The sequence below is a fragment of the Simochromis diagramma genome, unplaced genomic scaffold (genome assembly GCF_900408965.1).
Source record: "Simochromis diagramma unplaced genomic scaffold, fSimDia1.1 OVJJ01000682.1, whole genome shotgun sequence".
NCBI lineage: Eukaryota > Metazoa > Chordata > Actinopteri > Cichliformes > Cichlidae > Simochromis > Simochromis diagramma.
Window position 1 is genome coordinate 2,147,448 of NW_024387359.1, and position 21,196 is coordinate 2,168,643.

The 21,196-nt window shown below is 39.6% G+C and overlaps 3 protein-coding genes across 4 annotated transcripts; 2 read left to right on the top strand and 1 right to left on the bottom strand.

Moving 5' to 3' along the window:
- Positions 1-6,435: 6,435 nt before the first annotated feature.
- Positions 6,436-10,263, top strand: LOC120718746. 2 transcript variants are annotated; one of them, XM_040007421.1, is made up of 3 exons: positions 6,436-7,443; positions 8,183-8,242; positions 8,983-10,263. In XM_040007421.1, the coding sequence occupies exons 2-3, from the start codon at positions 8,205-8,207 to the stop codon at positions 10,214-10,216; spliced, it is 1,272 nt and encodes a 423-aa protein (XP_039863355.1). In that variant the 5' UTR covers positions 6,436-7,443; positions 8,183-8,204; the 3' UTR covers positions 10,217-10,263. The 2 variants fall into 2 exon arrangements, with proteins under 2 accessions (XP_039863355.1, XP_039863354.1); XM_040007420.1 differs by lacking the exon at positions 6,436-7,443 and having other exon boundaries at positions 7,535-8,242.
- Positions 10,264-10,361: 98 nt separating this feature from the next.
- On the top strand, positions 10,362-12,860 carry LOC120718622. Its single transcript, XM_040007188.1, has 4 exons — positions 10,362-10,572; positions 10,674-11,750; positions 11,866-12,034; positions 12,596-12,860. Exons 1-4 carry the CDS (start codon positions 10,362-10,364, stop codon positions 12,720-12,722), a joined length of 1,584 nt encoding a protein of 527 aa, XP_039863122.1. The 3' UTR covers positions 12,723-12,860.
- Positions 12,861-15,737: 2,877 nt separating this feature from the next.
- On the bottom strand, positions 15,738-19,511 carry LOC120718623 (proteinase-activated receptor 1-like). Its single transcript, XM_040007189.1, has 3 exons — positions 19,484-19,511; positions 18,134-18,142; positions 15,738-16,966 (listed from the first exon to the last, which is right to left on the bottom strand). Exons 1-3 carry the CDS (start codon positions 19,509-19,511, stop codon positions 15,738-15,740), a joined length of 1,266 nt encoding a protein of 421 aa, XP_039863123.1.
- Positions 19,512-21,196: the final 1,685 nt, after the last annotated feature.

The following is a 21,196-nucleotide window of genomic DNA, read 5'->3' on the forward strand; positions in this document are numbered from 1 at the left end:
GGGTAGCGGTCATGTTACAATGATGTTTAATATTTAGTATTTACTGTCATATTCCCATATATCATTGTGATGTTGTTTATTCTATTACTCTTGTTCTCTTCTGCTTGTTTTCTTTTTTCTTTCTCAACAGGTGATCCAGGTGATCGATAGATGCATTTTTTTTCCCCTGCCCATTCTGTTGGTTTTTGTTTTTTGCCCTTCTCCCCCGTCCCTCTTCTCAGCTGTTTCTCTTTCCCTCTTTCTTTCTCCCCTTCTTTCCTCCAGTCAAGTCTGTCCCGTATTCAGCAAGTGAAAATAAAATAAACAATAAAAGGTGAATCAAATGGACCATTATGGCAAGGCTGGGATGGTCAATTTGGTAAAGTAAATCCGTTGGGCATCTTTCTTTGCCTTTAGACAACAATTCTGATGGCAAAAGACCCAAACGGGACAGGCAAAAAAAAAAAAAAGGGAAAACGGGAGCACCAAAATAAAGCTGTGGGAGAACTGGAGAGTGATGGGAGTGTCATCTGTAACTACTGTTGTTCTTGTTGTAATCATAGTTTTTCTTGCATCTGAACTGTGCAAACACAGAGGTCATCTCATATATGTTCCACCCGTTAAAGGGGGACAGAGGGCCTTAGGGGTAAGAAGAAATGAACCCTGCAACACTGGATTGCAAGGTGTAAGTGATCTCTTTAAAAAGAGATCAAAGGGGAATTGTAAGATTATTATATTATCTTATGCCACGTTAGACCCCTAATTAAAGATTGTGAAATCATTATGTAGTTTTAATTTGCATTATTCTCCTGACTTAGAAGAGGTGATAACTATTACACTTATTAAACTGATTTGTATTACATTAGACTGCTGATTTATTGTGAATGAATGATATTGTTCTATGATGCATGATACTGCTGAGGTATAAGAAATACTGTTTTCAGAGAGTCATCACCTTATTTGTCTGATTAGAAAAGAACAGAACATACTGCACAGGAAGCCAAGGTCATAACTTAGGCTCACTGAGAGAGAGAAAGAACGTGAATGTTTAGGTTTCATGACTAGGTGGGGGGGGGCTGAAGCTATAAGAATGTGAGGCACGCTCAGGGATCAGGCGGACACCCTCCCGCGCTCATCTCCCCTCCGGATGGTTTATGCTCATAAAGTGTTGAATTGTATGGAATAAAAGATTGTTGATTGAGCATTTATACACAGAGTCTTGTCCTTCCTTCAGCCCAAAGATCAAAAGAATTGGTAGTTGGTCCAGCAATGCATCTGGACCAACTACATAGACCTACTACCTCCACTGGAATATCATAGTGCTTGGTAGGCTTAATTACTCATGTAAATTAGCTGGCAGAATTTTATATTTCCGTGCTATAATATTGCAGTTGATTCATTTTAAACTTGCATTTTATAATTGTCAAAGTAGTAATTCTGATTCAGTATACATTTTTAACTTCTTACAGCTCTAGCATGAGCAGTGTCACATCAGCACCAACAACATTAATCCCACTCACGTGCCTGCCTAAAATACAAATCTCTAGCTAATCTGTCACAGTTTAATTACCTTGAATTGCCCATCTTTTGTTACAGAACTATGCTTATTGGCATAATATTTGCTGTGTTCTAGGATGGTTACCAAGCAAACCAGGCATCAAATTTCCAACGTTTCAAAATGTTAATTCCCTAAAAACATCTTTTACTGAAGCAACATCTTGTCATGGTCAGGGTGAGTGCAGTGTTTTTCCATAGAGCTGGGGCTCCACCTCAGGCCAGAGTCTCCATTAAGCCATCTCACCTGTCTGCAATCAAGCTACCCATATTTAAGACCAGCATACTCAGAAGTTCTCCACCAGGGCCCTGTTTCAGGAAGCCGGTTTAGAAAACTCAGAGTGAAAAACGACACCCACGGTTGAGTAACCCCGAACTGTCCAACTCGGAATATTCGGTTTCAGAAAGGCTGATAACAAGTAGTTCAACAACGCGGAGTTGCTTTAACCCCAAGTTAAGCACGCGCACGAGGATACATAAAACCCTGATAAGCGGAGCACAGATTCAGCGAGTCACCATGGAGACGGAGGGAAAGAAGGCGCGGTCAATGTATCTTACAGCCCTTGAGGCCGAAATTCTGATGGCAGCCATATGCCGAAAACATGCAAATTCCGCGGAAAAAAGTAACACAGCCACAGCTGCGAAAGAAAGGGAGCATGCATGGCAAAACATAGCCGACAGAGTCAATGCGTGAGTGTTAATTTAAACATTGATCTAGGGATTTCCACCAATTTAACACGTTATTTTATCATATGTTATTTTATTTGTTATTTTATACATTTTATTTTGTGATGTGATGTGAGCGCAGGTGCAACCCAACAGGCCCCAAACGTTTCTGGCAGCAAGTAAAAATGAAATATAAAAATATAGTCCAAACAGGTGAGGTGTAATTGTATTATGGGCCATAGTGCTTGGTCTGTTTGTCCCATGTAAATCAATTGCAGTTAGAGGCTACATTAATTTCCTTTCTGTAAGCACTTATTGAAATTATCTGAGCACATTACAAGTACATATTTGCTTACTCTGTATGCTCAAATGTGACCCGTTATAGCCAACAGAAAAAAAGCGGAGGCCCGAAAAACAGGTGGGGGTCCTCCACCACCACCACTCACAGAGGCTGAGCAGTTGGCCCTCAGCCAAAACAGTGGGCGCCCTGTGGCCGAAGGCATCTCTGCGGGGACATCCTCTGAGTCAATAACCCTGCAAGACACAAGTGCCTACATAGGGGGTAAATTCAAAATAAGACATGATGTGCATACATCCTGTCTTCACAGTCACCTTTGCAGTGCTACTCATTCATTTGATAAACTCTTTACCATAATGGATTATTTTGTAGTGAAGTTATTTTCCTACTGATTTTGCCTTCCCTCAGTCTTGGTTGTCTTTGAGAGCAATATGACAATGAAGTGTAAGGTGATTGGTATGTTTGTTAATTGCCATTTGGTCCCTTGTAAGTTATAAGTGACCTGTATAAACCTCATATTCTATCAGTTGATGGTGGTGGTGTACTGCATCTGGTGCAGCCTCCTGTTGAGCCAGAGCGACATGCAGTTGTGAGTAATACTCCACAGATTATATGAGTTTACAGTAGAACAGCAATGTTGTTTATTTCTTTACCACAGGAAAATAATGAAGAAACATTGACAGCTGTTACAGAGGAGGAAGCAACAGAGACACTTTATGAGGTTTACATCTTTTAATACTTTGTGTACAGGAAATACAGGCGACCAATAAAGCCAGTTGATCCAAAAATCTGTTTATTCTTCTTTCAACATGTTGAGGTGATGGGTCAAAGGAAATGATTGTGACATATGGTGTCTCTGACTGCGCTTCCATCTTGTATGTCCGTGGGAGAGTCAGGATGTTCATGGTTTGGATCACTGCTGATGTTTGGTTCAGAAGGACAGTGTTCTCCTCTAATTGTGGCAATGTTGTGAAGAATCACACATGCCACAATAATGTCACATGCCCTTTCTGGGGTGACCCTGAGTCCTTGCAGGCACTGGAACCGGGCCTTAAGCATTCCGATAGTCATTTCAATTCTGGCTCTTGTCCTGCAATTAGCCAGATTATATCGCTGCTGTGGGCCCGGTTCAGGGTCAGCAAGGGGTAAGCAAATAGGGTAAACATGGATACCCCCTATCACCAAGCAAGTAGCCAGTGAACTCTCCTAAGACAGAAGGATACACTTCAGTTCACATGTCCCTGAAGCAATTGGTCTTTATATATTTTAAAGTATTCTCAACTCACCATGTCCAAATTTTGTGCTCAGTGTACATTCACGGAATATTTGTGAGTCATGGACAGAGCCTGGCCACTTGGCTTCCACATTTGTGATAATGTTGGCAGCATCACATATGATCTTCACAGTGCAGAGAACACAAATTAGCATCCATTACTATAATGAAATAATCTGTTAGTTTGAAATGCTACAGGGAACTATGTACCTGTACATTGATGCTGTGGAAAGACTTCCTGTTCACATAGTCTCCTTCATTTACTGAAGGAGCAATGATTGGAATGTGAGTGCCATCTATACAGCCAATCACGCCTGGGAACCCTGAAAATAAATGTGAAATTTAAGTAGTAGTCCAAGTATCACCACATCATACATTACGTTTTGGTCACCTTGATACCTGCAATTTTGTGGCATCCCTCTTTGATAAATCTTGTGGGTCTATGACCGGGGAACACCACAAACGAGTACAGGAGACGTTTCAGTGCAACTGTAACATTCCTGACTGCCCGACAGACGGTAGCCTTGGAAACGTGCTCAGCGTCACCAATATTATACAGAAAGCTCCCGTTTGCAAAAAACCGAAGTGCAATACAAATAATATGTAATGAACTGAGAGCATGTCCGCGATGTGTCACATGAGCAATATTAGGCCTGAGGATGTTATTCAAATAACTTATAGATTGTGCTGAGAAACTGTAACGTTCGCACAGAAAATCATCAGGAAATGATCAAATGTCCAAACGCGCTCTGATCACTCTCTCCCGGCGGAGAGCTCTGCGGAGAATTTGGGCTTCACGATCTACTGGCTCTTCAAGGAAGGAGCACGCCATGTCCGACACTTCCTACTGTCAGGTTTCCGACAACGGGGCGGAGACAGTCAGGGTTAGTTGTAGTAAACCTACTAGGGGGCAGGTTAGCTTCACGGCGTGTGTCGTCATAGTGACTCACTCAGGCTTCAGCTGAACTCGCTTTGTGAAACCGAAAAACCAGAGTTTTCGTTAACTCAGGGTATACTTACTCAGTTTTTCCACTAAACCGGCTTCCTGAAACAGGGCCCAGATCTACAGCTAATCAGTGTTAGGCTGCCAAGCTCACTTGTGATTTCCTCAGTATTCTCGCTTATTGTGTTTTCTCTTTTCTTGTAACCTGGCTGGTCATCACGTTGCTTTTTTGAACAATACTCAGCTTGATTTTGGACGCCGGTCTTCCTCCAATCACACAGTCTGGTTACGCTCACTTCCCCGCTGCACTCCACCTGCCTGCCTCCCTGCCACAGCTTCTGGAACAGTACATTTTGGGTTCACTCAGGACTGAAACTTCACCCAAACCTTTGGACTGCGCCCCTTCCACACCGTACTCCACTTGCAACGTGTAAGCCATTAGAAACATTTCCCATCATACTTACCGTTAATCATTGGAACCTAGCAGACTCCCTGTTTACTCTCATTCTAGTGACTCTGCACTTCTCTGCCCGTGCCACAGCCCCTTCTTCCCCCATTGGATCACTTTCATGGACTTTTGAATTTAACATTAGTTCACAAATTACGCTTCTCGTTTCTGGTTTAGTCTCATAGTTCACAGTTTATAGTTGTCACCTTAAAGTCTTGCCTCACTTTGTAAATAAAGCACTGTTTTCACATCTACTTGAGCCTCAGGCTACGTCCACACGTACCCGGGTATTTTTGAAAACGCAGATTTTTCTATGCATTTGCACCTTTCGTCCACACGTAAACGGTGTTTTCGGTCACTGAAAACAGAGATTTTTAAAAACTCCGGCCAGGGTGGATATTTTTGAAAACTCAGTTTTTGCATTTATGTGTGGACGACGAAAACGGAGAAAACGCAGCGTCAAAGGTGTGCGCCTTTTTTGACGTCACACTGTGCGCCACGTTATTGTTTCAGTGAAATGAATTTCTACAATACTGTTACTGTTAATTGTAGTCTCTGCAGTGTTTAAATGCTTACATATACACACACAGTTACTGTCCTTCCACACATACGACTGGGTTCTGCTTCTATGCCCCATCCTTGTTTACTATTTCCCACCGAGGCTTCTATTGGCCAACATTTCTACACGGTTAGGAATATATCGCCACCTGTTGCTTTGGCATGTTCCTAGCAGCGTTTTCCTTCATTTCTGCGTTTACGTGTGGACGGGATTATTTTTTTAAAATAATCCGAAAATCTCCATTTTCAAAAATACCCGTGTACGTGTGTACTTTTAAAAAGTCTGTGTCTGCTCTTTAAGTCCTTGCACCTAGTCTGACCTCTCAGTTGTGACATGTCTATCCTTTCCAACTTTCTAAGAGTTACTGCAAGACTATAATATCTGTGTCAAAATTCAATATAATGACTGACAATACTTTGGATCAGATAGTGTTCAAGATAAAAACTGAAAATCCAAATGATAGAGAAGTGATGCTGAGGCGACGTCTGTGTTCTAAAAACATAGTGGTTCAAAGACAGCATGTAAGAGAGTCACTGTGGAGGGTGTTCTATCTACAGAAAAACTGCAATAGTGAGTTTGCTGTTCACGGTGCATGGCTATAGTATGTTTCTTCAGTCCTCCAACAATAATCGAGCTGAAACCATTTACTGCAATTCTTGGAAGATTTGGCAGACCCCTGCACATCAGGACTGATCATAGAGGAGAGAACCCTCAGATATGCACTGTAAAAAAGGGCAGTGAAATTGACATAAAAACCATGTAAAACCCCTACAGAAATGTATAGTAAACCCCAAAACACAACTTTCCTGTTTCGATCACAGTGAATTATTGTAAACCTTTAAACAGAATGTTCCTGTTATATTTACAACATGAATGTGTGATTATAATCAAATTTATTGGTTAAAACTACAAATACTGTGAATAAAAACAGTGAAACACCGTAATACTCATAACCAAACAATCATGTTAATTTGACATGCAAATACTGTAAAAATCACAGTTTTAGTCAGTTTTTCTTAAAAACACATGACCTATATGTAAGTCACTTTACAACTGCATGGATGTACTGGGCCTACTTTTAACATGATTCATGAAATGATGCAAAGTCATGGATAGGACTAATAAAAATGTTTTCACAGAAGATGTTATTGTGAACCTGAGAGGTTGCCTCTCCATTTATAGGCTATACAATTAAAATTGTTTACATCATGTTTTTTTCTTAAATCATTCGGGCTATTTGCAGCCTATTGTAGGGTACCCAATAAGAAATTATTATTTAACGACTAAGTAATGCTTCTGTCATAATGCTTGTATTCTTTATGTTTCTTTTAATTGCAATGTGATACTTAGACTAGAATACTTTTTTGGGTTAGGTCAGCAATGTCTCATTATTACAGGCTAAACAAACTTACAGTGCCTCCCATAGGATCTCTATGGTGCCTCATCTCCACAGAGCTGTAAGCTACTTCAGGCCACTCACCGTTGCACTGAGCGCGCCTAATTTTGAATGTGCATCTGAAGCTCGTCTCTGATTGGATAATGACGTGAGGGCGGGAGGAGAAGAGCGCCTAGTTCACGACTATAGCTAACGAGCCAGCACGAGAGAGAAGACGGGAGAAGAAAACGTTGAACTTTCAGCAACTACGTTGTTAGGACAAATTACAAACATACGATTTCAAGTGTTTTTTGAGGATCTGTGTTTGTTCGTCAGAAAGTCTGCATGGTAAGTTCAATATCTTGGCGACGTTTTTTCGAGATAAAAGCACCAGTTGATATTTAGACCAACGCTCATAACCTAGCGCTAGCATGCTAGTTTAGCTGAAAAGCACAGGCAAACTTTTGAAATACTAAAAATGATAATCTGCGTCTTTTGTAAAAAGGTATTGGTCACATTAAGAGGCTATGTACTACATTGCAGAGTGCATAAGAATGAGCCTTGTTGTATTTTTAAATGTGTTGGCGCCAATTGCAGCCAAACATTCACCACCTACTCTGCTTTCAAGGGGCATTTTTATCGTGTGCACAATGCACCTGCACTTCAAGCTACTCCTAAAGCTCTTGTTGCAGATTTAAAATGTGCGGTTTCATTATGTGCCCGCCATTTTCAAACAGTGAAAGAGCTAGTGTCTCACTTAAACGATCATATTGCAGAGGGCAGGTCTGTGTCATGTCCAGTAAGTGGTTGTAAGCATATGTTTACAAAAAAGTCATCATTTACTTCTCACATGTGTAGGAAGCATAAAGCTTGTTCCCCAGATGGTATTGATGACATGTACAAGGAATCTCGTCCTCAGCCCCCAAATGACAGTACAGAATATTCAGAAAACACACATGAAACCATGGCATCTGCTAGTTCAGCCAGTGATATGCCAGAGAAGGATAGTCATTCTTATCTCAGAAACATGTGTCTCTTTTACCTTAAACTGCAAGGACAGCTGCTAATTCCTGCCTCTACTATACAGAGTATTGCTGAGGAAATGCAGAATGTGCACGAATTGGGTCAAACCTACACAATTAATAAGGTAAGTTGTTTACTAAAAAATGAAATGAACCTATCAGATGAAGCAGTCACTAAAATCTGTGACTGCATTAAAGAGTCAGATTTGTTCTCTGCTTGCCATCAGGGACAACTAGGAACAACACACACCAGAAATCAAACATTCAAAAAAATGTTTAAATACACAGAACCCAAGAAAGTGCCATTGGGAATGGATGAAAACATGACAGAAAAATGTGCTTACTACATACCAGTTGGAGAAACCCTGAAGAGCTTTTTAGAGTCACAGTTATGGAGGAATACACAGTCACAACAGTTTGGGGGTCCTGATGTAGAAATTTTTAAGGATTTATATGATGGCAAAATTTTCAAATGTCACCAGTTCTTTAATGAAAACCCTGAAAGCCTCAAACTGATTTTGTACCAAGATTCATTTGAGGTAGTGAATCCCCTGGGTTCTGCTAAAAAGACGCACAAACTTCTTGCAGTCTATCTGTCATTAGCAAATTTACCCATTCATTTGCGTTCAAATACAGATAACATGTTTTTAGTCTTGTTGTGTGTTGAGAATGACTTCAAGCGTTTTGGAATAGCCAAAGTTTTCTCAGAGTTGTTGGCAGATCTGAAATCTTTGGAGACAGATGGAATAGATGTAGATGGAGAAACAGTAAAAGGGGGTCTTTACTGTATTGCTGGGGACAACTTGGGTTCTCATTGCATAGGAGGGTTTACAGAAAACTTCAGCTGCTCTCAATATTTTTGCAGGTACTGTGAAGTAACACGAAGTGAGTTTTATGCTGATCCGAATGCCTGTGGTCCTCCACGCACTCCAGAGACATATGACGCGGCTGTTGCTGATCTCCAGTCTGAAACTATCCAAGACGTCAGAGGAATAAAGGTAAACTCCATCTTCAATACCCTTCAGTCTTTTCACGTATCCCAGCCTGGTCTCCCACCTTGTCTAGGTCATGACCTCTTTGAAGGAGTTGTGTCATATGATCTAGCACTGTACCTGAAGAACATTATAAAAAATAAAAAATGGTTCACATACTCCCTTTTAAACAGACGCATTAAACAGTTTAAATATAAAGGATCCGAAGCACTTACAAAGCCATGTACTGTCAAACCTGACGGATCCAAATTATCAGGGCAAGCCGTTCAAAACTGGAACCTTTTGAGATTGCTGCCAGTTTTGATTGGTGACAAAGTACAAAACCATGAGGATGAAGTATGGCAGTTAGCTCTCCAGTTGAAAGACATTGTGGATCTAATTTGTGCTCAGAGCATTTCCTTGTCCCAGATAGCATTCGCTGACATTTTGATCCAAGAATATTTGGAGATGAGAGAGATGTTGTTTCCTGGAATTAAACTAAAACCCAAGCACCACTATTTGCGCCATTATTCAGCACTGTTGTTGAAATTTGGTCCATTGATGAGGTTATGGACACTTAGGTTTGAATGTAAACACAGTTACTTCAAAAGATGTGCCAGACACTTGAAAAGCTTCAAAAATATTTGTCAAACTTTGTCAACACGTCATCAGATGTATCAGGCTTATCTTTTAGCAGGGCAAGAATGCCGTGAACTGCTGCAAGTCAAGGAGAGCTGTGCGTTTTATCCCAACCTCTACAGTGACACTATTCAGCATGCGGTCAGGGAGTTAGCTTTTTCAGAAAGCAATACCACAGTTACCACAGACATTCAGTACAAGGGCACTGCATATAAAAAGGGACAGTTTCTTGTGTACAGAAATGACGAGTGTATGGAGTTTGGTGAACTTCTACTCATCTTGATTCAAAATGACACATCTGTGTATGTTCTAATGGATATCCACAAAGGCATCTTCCTCTCAGAATACCATCTGTATTCTGTGACAAAGGACAGTCTTGGGTTACAGTGTATCAACATTAATGACCTTCCTGATTTCTATCCTTTGGTATCATACATTCTTCAAGAATACCGAGTCATTCCACTAAAGCATAGTATTGTGGCAAAATAATGTCCAACTAATAGCTCACTTCTCACTGTAAATAGTTTAACATTAATATAAGTGTTACCTGATCCATACCCTGCTCCATCAAGTGTATGAACTGTATGTGATTTTCTATTTTGTTTGGAGGTGGCATTTCTTCTTCAGTGCAAGTATGAGTGACTCAGAGCGAACCTTCCTAGATGTCGCCATCACGGAAGTCCTACCAGAACTTCAAGCTGTGAACAAAAACATCCTGGAAGAGCACTTGCAGTCCATTGGAGTTGAGACAAGTGATGATCTACGCTTGGTAACGGAGGCAGATTTGATGACAGCATTGAGACCTGTACAAGCAAGAAAGCTTATTTCTGCTTGGAAACAGAAATGTAAGTAAAAACAACAAACAACTATTCAAAATCAAAAGTAGAGATGGTCATGAACAGACATACAGTGTGAATCATAATTGTATTTGTTTTGTAATTTAAAGACCAAACTCCAGAGAACAGCTCGCTATCATCTGTGGAAGCCTCATCAACCCAGTCGCTGTCATTGCTCTCACTTTCACCCCAAAGTCTATCGTCGACCTCCTCCAGCAGCCCAGGATGTGACACACAATGGGATGACAACTTTGAAATTCCATGGAGTAAACTTCCTGCAGAAGTGATGCATTTTCTTGAGAGGGGGAAAAGGCCTCGCCCAAAACTGAGGAGGCAAATGGTCCGGATTGTTGTGACTGAGATGATGGAAAAATGCCCACATGTAGGTAGAAAACATTCAATTGACGTTGCAAGAAAAATGGTGGCAAAATATCCCAATTCTCTGCAAGATTTAATAGAGGGTGATATTGTTGGCGCAGGCTACCTTTCACTTGTCAAACAGTTGCAGAACAGAATTGAAAATGTAAGGCGCACTTCAACACCCAAAATAAGAAAAAGAAAACATCAGACTGACGCAGACCACACAGACGAGATCCCTTTAGAAGAAAGAGCAGCCATGCAGGATACATACGGGTGCATTAAATGGAATGTAGAATTTCTGCCTCTTGAAGAAACTCCAGAGAGCCAACAGCAAAAGATGGAAAAACTCAAGGTGATGTTCCAGCAAGCTGACACCAATCCAGAAGAGGTAAAAAGTCTAATGAAGTCCACTTACTACACACAACGTCAACATGTCAATCAGGGGAAAAGTATCAAATGCCTTAGAGAGGAGTGGCCGTTTTGGTTTGATGAACTTGGCATGTCTGTCCACTTCAAGGAACTTACTGGGATTGACCTCAAAGAGACATTCACACGTAATTTGGATTTGAAGGGGAAAAGGCTACTGGACTACTTGACCACAGTTGCTGTCAGCAAAAGCAAGGTGTTCCTTCAGACTTATGCAAGGCTTCAGAGGATGCGGGGACCGCAGAGTGGCTGCTCAGATGATGTGAAAGAGATGGTCCTGCTTCTGCTCAGCTACTTTGAAGAGAAGGAGGAGTCCATGCTTCTCTGTGTTGAAGATACATGTCTGGCAGATGAGGTACAACTGGAGCAAGTGCCTCTGACACCCACTATTATCGTGTGTGGTAAGTCTGTTTCATAGCTCTCTCTCTTTTTTTTTTTTTTTTAAGTGCACTTTTTATAGAATGTCATGTGACTGCCGTGTTTATTGATATAATCTGTTAAATAATTTGTTCACAGGACAGTCCTGCTATTCCTCAAGAAGATACATGCTGAGTATTGATCGGAACCTCGTCAGCACAAACATATCCTCCTTCATTTCTGCACTGTGCCTCATGTTCAAGAGCTACTACAATTTCAACATCCATTATCCATCTGAGCTGGCTTCCACTTTAGAGTTTCTTCAGAGGTGAACAAATATGGCTTTGTTATTTCTCATAACTGAGACTCTGGGATCTGGAGTCTGGCTTTGATGTGGTTTGAGTCCAGGTCTGGCTCTGAGTCTCGGTCGGCTTTGGAGCCAGTTTCAGTTGTTTTTTCTGTTTTTTGTTGTTGTTGTTTTGTTTTTTTTTTGGTTTTTTTAAATACATTAACAGTCTGAATCCGGGTCCATGCCTGGCCGAGACTCAGGGCTAGACCAAGCGTCAACTGACGTCTGACTACCTATAACCTTTGCTTTGGATTTTAACAATGCTAAAGTGTGACATATCACTGCAGAAGACACTCGTGAAGGGTGCCAATACTTTTGACCATGCATTGTTCACTTCCCCACAGCATTTTGGTTATACTTTGTCTTGAACGTGGTCATGGCCATGACTGTGTGTGTGTGTGTGTGTGTGTGTGTGTGTGTGTGTGTGTGTGTGTGTGTATATATATGTATATACTTAATTTTTACTTACTTTGTACGTGTATTTTAACTGATCAATTATGAAAATGCTTAATAAACTTTTATATGATTGTTATTCTACAGGTGTTTCTTCTCCATAAACCCAGAAAAAGGAACCAAAGTAGAGAACAAAAACTCAAAGCGTCGTCTCAGTGTGAACCCTCGAGTCCTCACCTTGATTCAGGATCTCGCCGACCACGAGTGGCGCTAAGCCTAAATCTTGACTCTCTGTGGACTGTTAGTTTTACTTTGTTAATTTTGTTCCACAATGTGTACTGGAACCTTTTACTGGTCGAATGCATGAAGCCAATTCATGAAGATGTTCTTTCTTTGTAGGAATGTTCTTTATTTACATAAGAAAAGAAAAAAACAACATGCTGCTACTGCGGTGTTTCACATGTGTAGGTTTGTTTCACCACGTGGTTTTGCTGATGTTTTCTGACCAGGGCCATGGTTGTGGTGACAGCAGGGTGCGTGTTGCGTTGCACGGTGATTATGATCATTTTTGGCACAATATGTGTTTTTTGTTTTAAAGTCTTAACAGGTTATTTAACTTTTTCTGGTGGAGGGTCTAACAAATGCTTGTTTCATGAACATGGTTCTTGCTTTGCAGGAATGTTCCACAGCTTTTATAGCCTATATTTTGATTGAATTGTGTAGTTGCTGTTTGCCTTGCATATTGTGTTAGTTGGAAAAATGGATCCATTTGCTGTCATTTTGCTAATGTGGCTGCAAAATAAATTTCCCAAAAGTGATATTTTCCTCTCTTGTGTTTTCTCAAGATGTATTTTTGCATGTTTGGGTGTAGGCGTAGCAGTAAGAAATTTGCTGGGTTATGGTTAAAATTTTACATTAAAACATAATATTCAGCATAGATTTTATGTATAATTTACAGAGCAGCTCCATTTAATATGCACAGTTTCACCGTAGTTCTACCATTTTAAATTAGTTCTTTGTACGATATTTCCCTGTTAATTTTGCAGTTTATGGATCCACAAAAAGCATTTATTACTTGTAAAAGATACAGGAAATAGTGTATTTATATATCACATCTATGTGTGAAATTAACTTCTTTTTCCTGTAGATTTAACAGTTTTAATCTGAGATTCATTCACTGTAAATCAATTTACAAGTTGCATCTGTAAAGCGTTTTTACAGGAAGTCCCTGGTAACCCCAGCTGCCAGGGTTTTCCTGTAAAAACAGCACGTTTTTTTTTTTTTTTTTTTTTTTTTTTTTTTTACAGTGTGGAAGAACGTGTGAGCAAGCAGGGGTGAAGGCTCGGTCTTAATAGGAAGTTCTGTGCACAATTCGGATCGAGCATTTTAACCGACACTTAAACAGCAACTGCAGCCATATTTATGCGCCTGTATTTTATGAATTTGAATAGCTTGGTATCCTCAGATTTTCCTTCACTTTTACCAGGAAGAAACCAGGCTCAGGGAGCGGCAGCCATCTGCTGTGACTGGTTTAGTTAATTTACCTCTAACATAAAGCGTTTGTAACTGGTGTTTGTATTGCCAGATTATGATGACAGGAGCCTAATTAACATACTTGTGCAGGCATGGTACCAAACAAGCTATCCTGATTTTTGAGCTTGGGAAAAATCGGGTGATTTGTGAATGAAAAACACATCAGGGCCTTTGAAGAGCCAACCACCACTCACTTTTTTCTGGCTCTATGATAATTAAAATGTTCATTTGTTTTCAAATACAAATATTTGTATGATCATGTATGTTGAAGTTACAATTATTAATAGTATTGCTGCAATTGAGCCAAGTGACTTGATGACTGACAAAAAAAAGTCGTGTATTCTTCTTTTTCTTCCAGGCAGCAGTTTATGTGAAGAGAATCAGTTGAGGCTTCTTTGCCTTCTTTGGAAAAAGCTTTCCTGCGTCAAACAGAAAGATTCATGTCAGCGAACACCGGGGCCCTGTGCCTGCGTCTGTGAATGGGCAAGAAGACCTCTATTATGAGCATACATTGCAGGTAATGAAATTGCTGGCTTATCACATTCACATGTTTTGTGCGTGGAAAATACGTTTTATTAGTAAATTATAGTCAGGAATATAAAATACATTTTTCACATTCATTTGGATAACGTCAGTCTAATTTGAAAAATTTTATGTTCATCATTACTCACCATTAATCATTGCCATTATTCATTTATTCGACATAAGGCATGATTTTTGCTTTAAATTCATGTATAACAATAGTTTTTCATGTTTTCATGGTAGTAATGTGGAAGTAAAATCCTCACATCAAAAATGAAAAAGAAGTGGCAGTTCCGATGGGATAAAGAGCCAAAATAAAGACGCCTGTATACTAGAGAAAACATGGAGTCAGAACGAGTCAAAAGGGAACATCTGTTTATTTTCTTGCAAGAGAATAACTCACAGGTTTAAATACAACCATGCATTTAATAGGAAAACACCAAGCAAGCCATTTAGATATGACACACTTTAACTGATATTTTCCTTTTTTATCTACATCGAGGCTTTTATTACATATTTGCTGTGATTGTTATGCCCTATACTGCCAGTAGCTGTTGAGCTTGAATAACTATGCTGTAACTCGTCAAAGCTTTTGAGGTTTTCATGCAAATGTAAGAAGGATAAATGTTAGTTATTTATTTTTTAAGACTTTTTGGGTGTCTAGAAATGTCATATATCATTTGATGGTATCCCAACGTCTAGGTTTCAGTATAAGGGTGTGGTTTGATGGTTGTACAAACAAAAACAGCTAAGGAATTGCAAGAGAGGATAACTCTATTTGCTGCTCTTTCTCACAGAAAACACTAAATATCCATTATAAATACTCATTACTTGCAGCCCAGCACAGACATAAGAGCTTCTCTGTAAGATTAAGAGCTTACACAAATAGGCAACCTCACTTATGATACTATACTTTTACATATTGACATATCTGTTAGCATTATTTTGATGCTCATATTAATACATTGTGTTATTCCAAATAAATCAATTCATCAAATAAAGAAGCTTGAATTAAATATACAATAATTAATGTAAAGTTTGCACCAGCAGGGGGAAGCATAAAACAAACTATGAGGGCAGATATTTCACTCCATCTCAGTAACGGTACTTCGAGTTCAATAACAGTTTAATCAATAAACATGCATTCAGAAAGAAAATCATTAAAGAATAGAAAAAATAATTTTACAATGAACTTTAACTTTAAATAAACTTTAAAATTAGACATAAGAGTTAATTAAAATGTCAGCACAGTGTGAGAGTTAGTCAGACTAGTAGTTTCTTGTTTCGGTTGTTGAAGATGGAAAGAGTCCACTGATGTGTTTAATTCAGAGTGTTTGGTATTTTGCAGGTTTCTGGGTTTCAGCATTGTTCTTGCGCTTAATCTCCAGGAATCAGTTGTTGAATGAGTGATATCTCTGCTCTTTGTCACCTTGTTACACTTCAGCATATTGGATAGTTGTTTCTGGCACTGCGAGGATCCAAAGTAGTAAAGCAGGGGATCCAGGAGGCAGTTCAGACTTCCCAAACACAGAAACACCAGATAGAGTGTGTAAGAGCCATCGGGTGCCTCCTGGCTCTTCTTGGGTTCTTCTTTTAATTGCAGGTAGTGTGCAAGCAGCAGACAGTTTGTAGGCATGAAACACAGCAAAAATATCACCAGCACAGTCAATGTCATCACCATTGCTCTTCTTCTCCTCTGTGATGTTCCTGGAACATCATGTTGGACTCTGCTCAATGACCAGATTATCTGAGCGTAGGACACCACTGTGATGAGCAGAGGCAGGAAGAAAAAAATGCAGCAGAGGGTGAGGAAGTATGTCTTTAACCAGGTGATCTTATCTGTGGAGTGGACATCATGGCAGGTGGTGATGTTCAACTCACTGATGTTAAAAGTCTGGTCAGAAGAAACAAGAGGCACAGAGCCAGCGAAAGATAACACCCACATGGTTATGCAGGCTATGACTGTGGTCCGTGAGCTCCTCCAAGCCAGAGCATCGATTGGATAAACTACAGCAAGCAGACGGTCCACACTGATGCAAGCTATGAGAAGAACAGAACAATACATGTTCCAGTAAAAGGCAGCAGTGACCACACGGCACATGGACGGGCCAAATTTCCAGTTGTTGCCTTCAAAGTGGTAGGAGATCTTGAAGGGGAGCATCAGTGCAAAGAGCAGATCGGCTAAGGCCAGGTTCAGCATATAGATTGCAGCTGGCTTCTTAGGACGGATCCCCCGAGTAAAAGCCAGCAGGGCACAGATGTTAATTGGCACACTGATGGAGCAGACCAGCGTGTAGAAGGAAGGTAAAAGGATGGTGGACACAGGGCCAGTTAGAAACTTCAGTGCCTCTTCTGAAAGTCCATCTTTTAAAAATGTTTCATTGGATTTATTAACTATGGTCTCATGATATGTTAAACCTGCTCCAGATGCTCCGTCCGGTCCTCTAGTATTGTGTGAAGTGCCTAAAACGAAGAGAGAGATTTAAAGAAAAAAATGTGTCACTTTAACATATGTCAACTATGTAGCTTTAATATGGAAATTAAAGCTACATCATTGAGATTATTGGATAAAAGCTCTGTTAACAGAAGGTAAGAATGTTATTATGAATCTAGTGATTTAAGAAGTGAAATGAAATACAGATAATTTACTGGCTGATTTCAGGTGTAAATATCTGAATATTTATTATTATTTTATTTTTGTATTATTATTTATTTTTCCAGGTAAAAATCGAATTTCCAAGAGAGACCTGGCATCATGGCAGGAAAAGTTTAAACATTGCAAATTTAACAACTGGTCACAAATGAAGGACTTTCATTCTACAACTTATAAACAGGTTGTTAAGTGCGCTCTAAGTTTAACATATGATGAGTTAAAGCTTTCTTATAATTATTGCCTGCAGGAAAGATACACATGGTTAGTGTGTAAATACTTCTTTTTGCCTCTTTTTATATTATTCAATAGTCTTAATTTAGAAAATTGTTTATAAAAACTATGATAGTTGATCTTTATAATTTTTTTCACAGGTTACATGACAAATAAATTAGTTGAAGCTCTGAATCAGTAAAAAAGAAACATGCCAAATATTCTGTTTTGAACTTGTTGAACAAGATTTTAATGTTGCATATTTAACAATTAATGAAAATAGAGAGAATTGGGAGAACAAAATGAGAGACTGACAGATAAAAACAAATTGTTTGTGTTATTTTTTTAATGGTTAACACATGCAGTAAAAAGTAAGTCCATCACAATTAGAAACAGAAAACTCACTTACCAGGAATGTTTGTTTGTTTTTTCTTTATTATTATTGTTATTTTTTTGCTATTTTCTTCTTAAATATAACTGCACACTTTCTATAGGCTCATGTAAAGCTGAGGAACACGAGCCAATGAATTTAATTATGAGTAAATGTGGCTACACTGTTTATCTGTATATGACAATAAAACTTGAACCGTGAAACTATTATTTCTGCTTGATAACTGTCAAAATTAAATTTGTTTTAGAAAAAACTATAATATTATGTAGATTGACAAAATTATAAAATAGTCTGATTTCATCTCTAACATATCCATCAATTGTTTACTAAAAGTGCCTGTGTTAATTTAACATTAAATAACTCAAAGCTTTCTTACCATTGTTGCCTGCAGGAAAGGCACATGCACACAACAGAACCCACAGAAAATGTTTCCGAGACACTAAAACCGTGGCCATTAGGATAATGGTGTTAAATTCAATTAATCTTCGTTCACGTTCCTACTGCTGGATGTTCAAGTAAATGAGTTCTGCCCAAAGTCCAACCAGTCTATTCCAAACACGCTCCTCCACCAGTCAGAGCAAACTACACTTAGAGACACTGTCTGCCTTTTCTCATTTCACAATCTCTACATCCTCAATATTCTCAGTGAGACTTCCCTCTTCACGTCCCTCCCTTTTAACAGCAAGAAACCTCTAGCTGAACCAGGCTCAGGGAGGGGCGGCCATTTGCCATGACCCGTAATTTACTCATAAATTATCATTTACTGATAAATTATAATGCACTCATGAATCACAATTTACTCATAAGAGTGAGGCCTTCATTGGAAACACACACATACACAAACTGCAAAAACACAAAATTAATATCATATCACAGTAAGAGGTTGGGGAAATGGAAATGTTTATTTAAATATTTATTATGCTTACAGTATGAAGTCATACCATCTTCTTGATAGGCCAATTTAAACGCACTTAGCCTTGCTATAGTTAGGACAACTGTAATGTCTCTCTAATATGGGACAAATGAGAGAGGTCAATGAGCAAGGGGTCGTTGTACCAAACAATTCTTTAATTACAGTGCTTTTTCCAATTCTTCATTTAGTATTTCGTTGTGACTCAAACAAATTTTGTCTTTTGGTAGTGGTAATGGCTTCCTTTAAATGCTTAATTTAGCAGTTTTGTGATTATTTTACAGTCATCTTGAGTTTCCACTTGGTGAATGTATATATTTTTTCATTGTCTTTGTGACCAAGAACAGAGTAAAGGTTTCTCTAGCAGGCAACTGTGAGTTAATTATATACATGTAAAATGAATGTCAACCACTTCCTCAATCTGCCAGTGGTATATACCACGAAGGGGCTTGTCCTTCCATGATGGTTCCTCCTCTTCCTCCTTTTTCTTGGGTTTCTGCTGTCCGAGGTAACAGAAATTCTGACCTCTGTCTCATAATCCACTTTATAGCGGCAACCTTCGGTCCTTCTTTGCCGCTTCTGCAGAACGTAAAGTTTCTGACTCGTGCTCTTGTTAAGTCTCTTGGATGCCTTCCGGTAGCAAAAAACGAGGCGAAGGAAAAAAGGGGCAAAACATTTATTTTCCTTACAAATCGAAAGGTACAAAACAAATGCCTCTGGTGGGAGCTCCGTTTATATTCCCTTTGTGTTACAACAAAAAATAACATTAAAACGGCGACGGTCAGAAAACTGTTGCTCCACGTCCTGCTTGCTTACCTAACCTTTTACCCACACCCCTCCGCATGCGGGCCAAATACACACACCCTTTACGACGTCTACCAACACTTTACAACAACAACAGACTAACAAAGCAGGATTAATTTATGGAGCACAGCATATTACATTATAACCTAAAATGATCAAGATTATAATAAAAACTTAAAGATCATGACAAATACTTAAATATGGCATGATGTAACTGAGTAAAATATTGGCCTGGACTTGGCTCCAATACACCTAATCCTGTTAGTGCCAAGAATTACGTCCTGGAACCATGTCGCACAATCATGTCCCTGCCACTCAAGTTCATGTAACCTGTGCTAATTAGGCATAGATCCCAGCTCTCGTTCATGTGTATAGTTTCGTTTAGTTTTAGTTTAGTTTCTACATCTATAAATAGTATTGCCCCACAGTTGTATATAGCCCCCTCACTCACTCCCATCTCATTAGTGTCTGTGTTCTCTCGTACCGTATTTGATCACTGTAAATAAATTAATTAACGTCACACTTCGAGTACTTGTGTGTTGTATCTGCCCTTTTAGTCCACTCTGCCTGACGGCCACCGGCATTGACAAAAAGACTGGAATGAAACTCAAAGTCTCAAAGTTGGTTCTGTTCAACTTTTGTTTTCTGAAAACGCTACATCCAGATGAACCGAAGCAACTTTCGGAGATTTACTTACCTGGATGATTGAGCATGCATCAAGACGAAACTCAAAGTGTTGATCTACGTGATGGAGAACTGGTTAAGCACTAATGGAAAATAGGGATGGGTACCGGTATCCGGTGCCATTATGGTTCTGACATAAACGGTAGTAACCAGACCGAAAAGCAGCGCACATTTCGGTGCTTTATTTCGGTGCTTTTTTGTTTCTGAGATGTCATACACTTTGGATTCTAGCCAATCATTTTACCTTTGCCAGCGTAGTAGGCGGGCCCAGGTACGTACGTTCTTTTAGAGCAGAGTTACAGATTAAAAATGCCCTAAGCGAAGGGGTCAAAGTCTGGCTGTACTTCACAGCAAAAGATGCAAACTCAGCAGCCTGCATCAAGTGCTTTAAGGTGATACTGTGCAAAGGAGGTAACACCTCGAATCTGATGAAACACCTGGCGACGTATAGCATTTTGTTAAAAGCCGAGAAATACACCATATTTGATAACTTGCTGCGAGACCTCACACTGAGCACATCTACTGCGCGTGGGTTGCCTGTTATCTGACCTGGAGCAACATCCCCCAAAAACCCGTAGAGTAGAGTCCTGGCCTGTAGCCCTGCCAGTGTAGCAGAAATGATGATGGATGATGATGGCAGCAGCAGCAGCCGTTCTTCTCTGCGTGAGTAGCTTAATGTTGTTCGTGTGTAATTCACGTTGAGTAGGCTAACCACGTTATTAAATTAATGCATGTAAGGTGAACTAGCAAACACCATCATAGTTACATGCGGCTGTCTTCTTGTTTGATGGCAGATGCTCCCTTCACCCTGGCCAAAAAGGCTAAAATGACCAAAGAAAAAGTGGAAAACAGCTAAACATGAGAGGTTTTTGGACAAAGTTTGTTTTTTCCATTGTTTATGCACTGCTTCCAGCCAAGAGTGATGTCATAAATCCCCTATAGCTGCAGAAAAGGCTAACATTGTTATCTTTTTACAAAAAAGCAGCTGAACATGAGAGGTTTTTGGACCAATTTTGTGTTCTCCATTCTTTAAGCACTGGT

What these genes read in the sequence shown, in the direction of transcription:
- LOC120718622 (XM_040007188.1), top strand. Translation starts at nt 10,362, where the DNA reads ATGAGTGACTCAGAGCGAACCTTCCTAGATGTCGCCATCACGGAAGTC. An exon ending in TTCTGCTTGGAAACAGAAAT is followed by an intron (nt 10,573 to 10,673) that starts GTAAGTAAAAAC and finishes TGTAATTTAAAG; the next exon opens with ACCAAACTCCAGAGAACAGC. An exon ending in ACCCACTATTATCGTGTGTG is followed by an intron (nt 11,751 to 11,865) that starts GTAAGTCTGTTT and finishes ATTTGTTCACAG; the next exon opens with GACAGTCCTGCTATTCCTCA.
- LOC120718623 (XM_040007189.1), bottom strand. Translation starts at nt 19,511, where the DNA reads ATGCGGAGGGGTGTGGGTAAAAGGTTAG.
- LOC120718746 (XM_040007421.1), top strand. Translation starts at nt 8,205, where the DNA reads ATGTGCACGAATTGGGTCAAACCTACACAATTAATAAG. An exon ending in AAACCTACACAATTAATAAG is followed by an intron (nt 8,243 to 8,982) that starts GTAAGTTGTTTA and finishes ATATTTTTGCAG; the next exon opens with GTACTGTGAAGTAACACGAA.